The following is a 9,442-nucleotide window of genomic DNA, read 5'->3' on the forward strand; positions in this document are numbered from 1 at the left end:
GACTTTGACTATGGCTTAGATATAGTAGATAGTCTGACTTCAGATAGACATCTAAATCAGACCGTTGCACAAAGCACTTAAGACTCTGACTATCTTAAGTTGGACTACACTGCAATGCATTCTGGGTAAAATAAGACACTTTTCAAAACAAAAAACATGCCGGATGGAGTAAGCGCATTCAACCGCTCAGTGCAGTTTACTCCAGCGGAAAATATGTGTTTGTTGGAGGAGTATAACAGTTACAAGGACATTTTACTTGGGAAATTTAGCGGAGAATGTAGTAACAAGAAGAAAAGTTTAATTTGGACAAAGATTGCTACGACAGTGTGGCGAGCAGGACGAGGTCGAGGGACGTGAGAGCGGCGCGAGGCCGGTGGCGTGATTGATAATGAGTGACACCTGCGGCTGCGAGACGCACCGGTCTCGTATCTTCACAGTCGTCGCTCCTCCTTTATGCTTCCGCTCCTCCGTGAGAGATACGAGACCGGTGCGTCTCACAGGTGTCGCTCTTTATCATTCACGCCACCGGCCTCGCGCCGCTCTCACGTCCCTCGACCTCGTCCTGCTCGCCACAGACAGTTGACAGCGTTAATCCGACCGTTGAGCGGAGCGTTAAAGACGTACAGAAAAGATACAAAAATATATTTCCAGTAGGTTACTGTGGTCCCTAAAAACCCTTTCCCTTCTCATTGCTCTCTCCATAACGTCGTCAGCAAACCACAAATTTTGAGCCATTTTCCCTTTTCTCTCGGCTGTTTGTAATGTAACTGATTGTTACTGCTGGTTGCCAAGGTAACAGAGTCTTAGACCTAAGTTAGCCTGGGGGAAAGGTGTCTAATGTTTTTGGTCTAAATTAAGTCAGTCTTTATTTTTTTGAAACAGTCTAACTTGCATTAGACTAGTCTATGAGCTAATTTCAGACTTGTCTAACACTATAGACCGGTCTAAAATAGCTTTGTGAAACCGGCCCCTGGTCCCCTGACTCAGGTCCCATCTGTCCCGGTTCAGCTTCTCCCAACTGAGCGACCACCCTCCTTCCACGCTTTCTGTTCTCCCAAGAGACATCTACACACAAATACCCCAATAAATGATTAAAAGCTGGCCAGCTGCGACCTCTACAGTATGCTTTTCCCCCCGAAATTGAACAACAGCAGACATTGGATATTTCACCACATCCCTGTGCACACACCGCACCTGAACCATGCAGCTCTTATCCAATGCCTTGGGTTGAATCAGGCTCTGATGGATCAAGGTTTGGTTACATCCCGAATCCACCATAGCCTGATAAGTACCCCTCTTAATACTCACAGGTATTTGGTACAATCCAGCTTGATCAGAGGCAACCTGTGGTGTGTCCAGGACTCGAATTAGGGTCCCCACTTCCATTACTGTACAGCCCAGACCTCCCCGCCGCCGTAGTGGAAGTGGGTCAAGGGATTGATGTGGAGAGAGTGGAGGTCCAGGAGCTGACGCTTTGCCCAGCACTGGCCACCCCCTGGGTGGTATTTTCTGGACAGCTGGATGTTCATGAGCTTGAGGAGGGACATTCAAACGGGACCTAGGGGAAAGGGACAAGTCTAGAGGAAGAGAGAGAAGGAGAAATCACAGGGGAGGGGTGAGAGAGATGGTAAGGATTCACCAACCCCAGGGGGCCACCATCTGGTTGAATGTTGAATGGCCAGGTCCAGCGACGTCTGCAGCCTGAACCTCCCTGTCCATCCAGCTCCAGAACAGCTCGCGATCCTCCTGTCACGAGACATGTCAAGACACATACCCACTTTCCACCAGCAAGAACCGGGTGCTAGTTCAGAGTCAGAGCTATTGCCAGTTGGGAGTTGGTTCGACTGACGAGCTTTCTAAGAACCGGTTTGTCTTTCCACAGGCCAGAGAGCCACCACAGCCAGATCTTACGTCACTGTAAACATCTCATGTTTGGCAGCGCCAAACACACTAGGCTTGTGATCGCAGACCGATCAGTGCATAACATCAAAGCACTGCGAAAGCTCTCCAAACACTCCCGCTGCTCCGATCGATAAAATGTCCCGGGTCCCAGTAACACCAGCAGGACAGGCCAGACCTCCACGCCGCCGTAGTGGCAGGAAGTGGGTCAAGGGATTGATGTGGAGAGAGTGGAGGTCCAGGAGCTGACGCTTTGCCCAGCACTGGCCACCCCCTGGGTGGTATTTTCTAGACAGCTGGATGTTCATAAGCTTGAGGAGGGACATTCAAACGGGACCTAGGGGAAAGGGACAAGTCTAGAGGAAGAGAGAGAAGGAGAAATCACAGGGGAGGGGTGAGAGAGATGGTAAGGATTCACCAACCCCAGGGGATGCCACCATCTGGTTGAATGTTGAATGGCCAGGTCCAGCGACGTCTGCAGCCTGAACCTCCCTGTCCATCCAGCTCCAGAACAGCTCGCGGTCCTCCTGTCACGAGACATGTCAAGACACATACCCACTTTTCCACCAGCAAGAACCGGGTGCTAGTTCAGAGCCAGAGCTATTGCCAGTTGGGAGTTGGTTCGACTGACGAGCTTTCTAAGAACCGGTTTGTCTTTCCACAGGCCAGAGAGCCACCACAGCCAGATCTTTCGTCACTGTAAACATCTCATGTTTGGCAGCGCCAAACACAAACACACCAGGCTTGTTTGAGATGGTTCGGCTTCTCGCAGACCGATCGGCGCATGACATCAAAGCACTGCGAAAGCTCTCCAAACACTCCCGCTGCTCCGATCGGTCCGCGCCGCTCCGATGCACCTCGAACAAGCCTTCCATCAACAATGGCGGTCGTAGCGTTACAATTGATGCTCATGGCATTGCGAACCTACATCGGCATCGAAAACACGCAGAATCCAACGCGCTCGTGTAGCTCGCCATAACTTGCATAGACGGAGATTACAATCGAGCTGCTATTAGCAAAATGGCTGTCACAAGTTTCTGTTCATCTTGTTGGTCACGGTAACACCGTCCGCAGCCCCTGATGCAAGCGGTTCTTACTTCTAGCCCAGCAATGTTTTGGTGCTACTTAAGAACCACTTTTACTGGTTCAGAGCTGGTGCTTTGGGTGTCGAAAAACAAAGAACCAATTTGAAACTAGGCTCTGGCTCCGAACCAGCACCACCACTGCCTTGGTGGAAAAGGGGTAACAGGTGTTTGTCATTTTGCACACTTCAATGCTCATCTCCCGACTCTCTCTCCTGCTGGAGACCTCGCTGAACCAAGCCCCCTTCGCCACAACACTGTATAGATTTTTTTGTCAGTAACTATGAAAATATTTCCTTTCAAGGAATATTCTTGGTTAAATCCATTTTAACCATCTGTGTCATGCTGGTGATCAGCAAAACTATATGTAGTCTCAGTTTGTAAGGGATCACACTATTTCAAAAATATAATCATTGCCCAACTAACCCTGTCATATATCAACTTTAACTCATGTCATAACCATTTAAAGCAGTATTACTTGGAATATTAGAACTGAATGTGTAACTATCTGTGTACAAACTAAAATGACACATTTTACTGAATTGTTAATAATAGAGTATTGATTAAAAAAATACACGCTTCAAATTTCTTCTCCTAAATCCTCCTCATGTTTTTCCCATAAACCTCCATTGTATGTATATTTACTGTAGACACATTCTGCATTTTGTTTTACAAACAAAGGGACGAGCAACATTTACATGATGCTGCCAGTGGAGAGAAACTCATTGTTAATCTTAAATTATTTCTATAAATAATTCATCATTATATTGTCCTCTGTGTCCACAGGGTTGAAGTTTGTGCAGAAGTTTGCAGGTAAAGTGTGATTGATGCAATTTTCTTCAATACACTTACAATACTTTGTTATTCTGTATTATATACTGTAAATCTGAAAATGTTTGTTCTGAGGTTGATTGATAATGTCTGATCTCTCTCAGTGGATGTGACTCTGGATCCTGATACAGCGGATCCACATCTCATCCTGTCTGATGATGGAAAACAAGTCAGTCATGGAGACGTTAAGCAGGACGTCCCAGAAAACCCAAAGAGATTTGATGAGGATTGTTGTGTTCTGGCAAAGGAGGGATTCAGTTCAGGGAGATTTTACTATGAGGTGCAGGTGAAGGGAAAGACTCAGTGGTGGTTAGGAGTGACCAGAGAATCCATTTACAGGGAGGGGGACATTAACAGTATCCCGAGTCCTGAGAATGGATACTGGGTTCTGATGCTGCTAATTGATGATCAAAATGTAGTTCTTGTGAATCCAGCGGTTATTATCTCTCTCAGAGTGAAACCTGAGAAGGTTGGTGTGTTTGTGGATTATGAGGAGGGTCTGGTCTCTTTTTATGACGTGGAGTCCAGATCTCATATCTACTCTTTCACTGGTCAGACTTTCACTGACAAACTATATCAATATTTCAGCCCATGTGAATGCGATAATGGGGAATGTAAAAACTCAAACCCACTGATCATCACTCCTGTCAGTTAAAATGGAAAAAACCCCCAGAAAAAATAAAACATGACCTTTAATAAAATATTATAGTTATATGTACATTGGAATGGCCGATTTGTTATGAGTCTATTTTTCTAGTCAACACAATGACTTGCTTTTGTCAGTCATTAATACTTATTAATAATAGTTATTAATAATAATGCTTTTTATTTTATTTTTTAAATCTGCTTTAAAATTTTATATGATTAAATATATATGTTGAATTTCTACATAATATGCTAAATTTCCAGAGGGTTTCTACATGTTATTTTGTAAGGAAATCTCTGAAACCATTTTATCTCTCTCCTCTCCAGCTGTTAACATTGAATTACTATTATTGTGGTCTTTGGTTTATATTTTAATAACCGCATCATCTGAAATGGTTCAATTCTGTAACTGATATATCTTGTAAACCAAAAAACGTTCTCTAATTGTTATGCAAATACACATTGTAGAACAATGAACATCTGCTCACATAAACATTACAACATACAGACAAGATATGAATAAAACGGAGGATCTTTAATGTTGCCTTACATCAGTTGTGAATGAAAATACTAAATTATTTAATGCACATGATCCTTAAATCTAGTACATTCTTCAAGAGAAGCGAGAGCATTAGAAGGCTTTACAATGACAGTGTTTTTCACTTTGCTTCATACCTGTCAAGTATCCCGTTTTGGCCGGGAAAGTCCCGTATTTAACCCTTCTTTCCCGCCGTCCTCCCGTATTAGGATTTTCCCATAAATCTCCCGTATTTTAACCTGCGTGATTGAAAAATAATAATACCCTGGGCGGAGTAAAACAAAAACAAAAAAAAACATTCCCAATCTGAGCTCTGTCACTAGCCTCGCGATAACTAACGTTCCAGGTACTGTAGGTGGCAGTTGTCGCGATGTTAGTGTGAGGTCAGATGATGAGTGACAACGCGGGGGAAACAAAAAACAAACAAAAACAGAGACGGATGATGGACGCTATGACAGAGCAAGGCACTCCTGCCAAAAAACCAAAACCCGCATGTACTAAATACCGCGATCAATGGGATAGCGAATTTTCTTTTCTGAAGAGGAGCAGCGGGGGGGGGACAGTCACGCGTTTTGTAAGTTTTGTAACTGCGACTTTAGCATCTCACACGGGGAAGGAATGTATCTCGATCAGCACGAGAAAGGGTGTTTTATATGGTACGAAAGATTGTTACACAGAATAGGATGACGTTAGACAACACAGAACTGTTTGCTCTAGTCTACTCTCATGTAAAATTAACCACTCTGGCCCAGTCCACAAATACACTCCTTCCAAAACAGTTAATACAAAGTCTGCAACAATTTTTTTTCAATAACTCACTAAAAGAGTAAAGAAAAGTTATGTGAAATAAAAAGAAAAACTGCAAATGAAAAGGAAAACTGTAAAAGAAAAGCAATATGAAATGAAAATGTGTGGAATGAAAATAAAATGTAAATGTAAAGACAAGCAATGTTAAATGAACAGAAAATATGCAAATAAGCCTTCAAATAAACGCTCTTAATACCCTATAACGTTACCATACATAGGCCTATTAAGACCGGTGTTATAGCCTAAATGAAAAAAACACACACACACACACACACATATATATATATATATATATATATATATATATATATATATATATATGTGTGTGTGTGTGTGTGTTTTCATTTAGGCTATAACACCTGTCTTAAAATGTAAGGGATACTGGAGCTTGGTCGGGGTGGTGGGACTGCTCGCGGTGGGCGCCGGAAAATTTCCCTTATTTTCAAATCCAAAACTTGACAGGCATGCTTTGCTTTGACCACAATATCAGCGAATCCGTGCACCTGAGTGAGCTGACGGCAGTCCATCGATGCCAGGAGCTTCTGAGAGCCGGAGGCGGTGGGAACAAACTTCTCCATCAGAGTAACCGTCGCAAGCTTCTCCACATCACTGACAGACACAAACACAATATCAACTCTCTGGAAGCTTCACTCTTTAAATATCATATTTAATGCAGTACAATTTATGTTTTTAAGCATATCTACAGTGCATGAACACGTCACAGCTGAAATTAAAACTGCTGTGAAACACATACAGGATCTTTCTGACGCTCTGCATTCCCAATCCCTCTATGTTTCATTGGGGAAAAACAACCCCCAAATAAAAATAACTTATTATTTATAATAAAACTTTATTAAGGTCTCACTCTAATACTGTAATGTCATCATATCCGATACGATACTTATGTTGTAAACATGGGCGTAGGTTTGGTCTCAGCTTTGGTGGGGGACGGGGACGGGGATGATTCATTATATTTGAATAACCAACAGTGTTAACTTTTGCCTTTTTAACATTGCCAACGTGTTTTTCCAGCACATGTGTCTAGCAAGTAGGCTACACTCACAAATACATTACATAAACAGAATGTAGAAACGAAAAATGTCTCAGATGATCCACTGTTTATGACTGCAAGTGATTCTAAGTTAAGGTAGGCTAATGCCGAGTTCAGACTGCACGATTTTCAAAATAATCGGGTCACTGTTGTTTTCACACTGCATGACTATCTGGGGTAACATTCAGTTGCTGCTGTGTTCACACTGCACGATGTATCGGCGACAGGAGGTTTCACACTGCATGACTTTACAATAGAAAGAATCGCCGACAACTTCTCCCATATGAAAAAAACCTGCATGGTTCATATACAGCAACCATATATCTTCATGTAAGACCAATACATGTCTTATACAAAATCAGACCGATTATGGCCCCTTTCATACTAAATAGCACACATACAACTTATAGGGGATTTTTGCGTCATATATGAATACTGTTAAAAGTCTTATATGAATTGTACATGACAAAAGTATGCAATGGTGTATGGTATTAGTAGAAAACACCCGATATTCATATACAAATCATTTAAAGTTCTTATATTGAATCATATGAGTTTTACATGACAAACATATGCAATCGTATATGGTATTAGTAGAAAATAACTTAAATTCATATACAAATCATTTAAAGTTCTTATATTGAATCATATGCTAGTCAAATTAAAGTCCTATAGGATTTATACACATTTTGTGTCATTTTTTTATACGTGTTATATAAAGTGTGTCATACAGATTACATGTTTAGATGACCTACATCACTTATATGAAGTTTGGAAATTGTACAGTGCAGAAGCTGGTGGGAGGATGTAGTGTCAAAATATCTCTGACCTTTATGAGGACTGGTCATTTTCCTTCAGGATTTGGACAGTAAATTTTAAATCTGGAAATCTCAACACTTTCAAAAGTGTTTCCTCTCGCAACACTGACACAGTGTTACAATATGAACACTAAGAGTAAAATATGACCACCAATGCAGACAACAACAACACTGTTGCAGAGCTGGGTGCAGCTTTGTGGCAAACACTGGCAGAGTTACAATTCTACACTGTTCTGGTGTCGACCTAACACTTTAAAAGAAGATGAAAATCATCATGGAATTCTTCTCAGCCTTAGGAGTCGAGTATTACACCATCCTGGTGTTTGAACACCTTTTTACAAAGAAAAACAACACTAAAGGAGTTACCAGTTTTTCTTATTAGGGTTCTGCATTACCTACTTTAAAGAACTGTAAAATAAACTGACAAATCATTTAATCTGAAAAGAATAAATTCACTTTGAAATAAACACATCACTCTATATTACTCTTTCAAAACTTTATTTCAAAACAATCCAGAAAGTTGAATTGTAACCTTAGTCTGGGATTATAGCAGAATTCTGTTCATTGTAAAGTAAAAAATAAAGGCAAAATGCAAACAGTGGTTTTAACAAACTATTTATTTTATTAACGAACAAGCCCCTTTACATCATAGGTTAACCTTTAAAATAAACAATGAATGCACACTTTAGGCATTTCTGTCATCAGAATTATATGAAAGCTGCTTATCAAATGGTCTGTAATACTTCAAATCCTGAACATGTCAGTGAATGTAAGTCCTGTGTCAGTGAAGTTGATTCAGTACCTTTGACTCTGCAACAGTACAGCAGTGCTCGAGTCAACAACATTCAGCAGATGAAGAACAGTTGCAGGATACGAGTGGATCAGTTGCAGGATACGAGTGGATCAGTTGCAGGATACGAGTGGATCAGTTGCAGGATACGAGTGGATCAGTTGCAGGATACGAGTGGATCAGTTGCAGGACACGAGTGGATCAGTTGTGTCCAGTTGCTAACAGTAGAGTTTCATAGAGCAGGAATGGCTGCGCAGATCCAACTTTCTCGAAAAATCCTGGAGTGCTGGTTCTCTAGACAACACAACACAAAATCAGACCGATTACAATTAATACAATTTGTGTTTTATAAATACAGCAAGTTTATGTTGGAAAAAGTTCAAACATCTAACATCAATCATCAAGCGTTTAACTAGACGCGGTAGGCGCGAATTTGACGAGCTATTCGCGCCTGATGTGAACGCAGCATAATGATGTACCTTTATAGGGCTTGAAAGTGGTAGTTGCATAGACTGTCAATGGAGGGGCAGGAAGCTCTCAGATTTGAATTTGAATTTTTGATTCAGTTGAATTTTCCTATTGGATGTTTGCGGTGGTTCGTGACGTAAGCGGTTGTTGGTGACGTAAGCAGGTTCCAGCTCACCACGCCCTTGGTACGAGCTACCACGCCCTTGGCAGTATAAAAACCATCTTGTTTCGTCAAAACCACTGTGAGTCAGGAGCTGGAATTGCGAGTATTTAAAACGATCAGGATAGAGTGTTTTAGCATCTATTTAGCATAGCATTTATAAAGTTATTTAGATTATTTCGTGTAGCCTATGTAGTTAATTAGCATAGTTGTTAGTGTAGTATCGTTAGAAGCATAGTTAGTTAGTAGTATAGTATTGCATCAGTTAGGATAGCTTCAAGTTAGCGTAACGTTAGATTTATCTGTATTTAGTACAGTGGTCAGGATGGTAATGCAGTAGAGGTGGACATGGG

The 9,442-nt window shown here is 41.5% G+C and overlaps 1 protein-coding gene across 1 annotated transcript in view; it reads left to right on the plus strand.

Annotated features, from left to right (window-relative positions):
* LOC130072345 (E3 ubiquitin-protein ligase TRIM39-like) overlaps nt 1-4,467 on the plus strand; it is a 63,940-nt gene extending 59,473 nt beyond the window's left edge. The window contains exons 5-6 of the mRNA XM_056237410.1: nt 3,768-3,794; nt 3,917-4,467. Coding sequence (XP_056093385.1) covers nt 3,768-3,794; nt 3,917-4,467 — 578 coding nt within the window. The remainder of the gene's footprint in view (nt 1-3,767; nt 3,795-3,916) is intronic.
* Nucleotides 4,468-9,442: the final 4,975 nt, after the last annotated feature.

Source organism: Rhinichthys klamathensis, unplaced genomic scaffold (assembly GCF_029890125.1).
Source record: "Rhinichthys klamathensis goyatoka isolate OS25496 unplaced genomic scaffold, OSU_Roscu_1.1 h1tg000486l_1, whole genome shotgun sequence".
In the NCBI taxonomy this organism is placed as follows: Eukaryota; Metazoa; Chordata; class Actinopteri; order Cypriniformes; family Leuciscidae; genus Rhinichthys; species Rhinichthys klamathensis.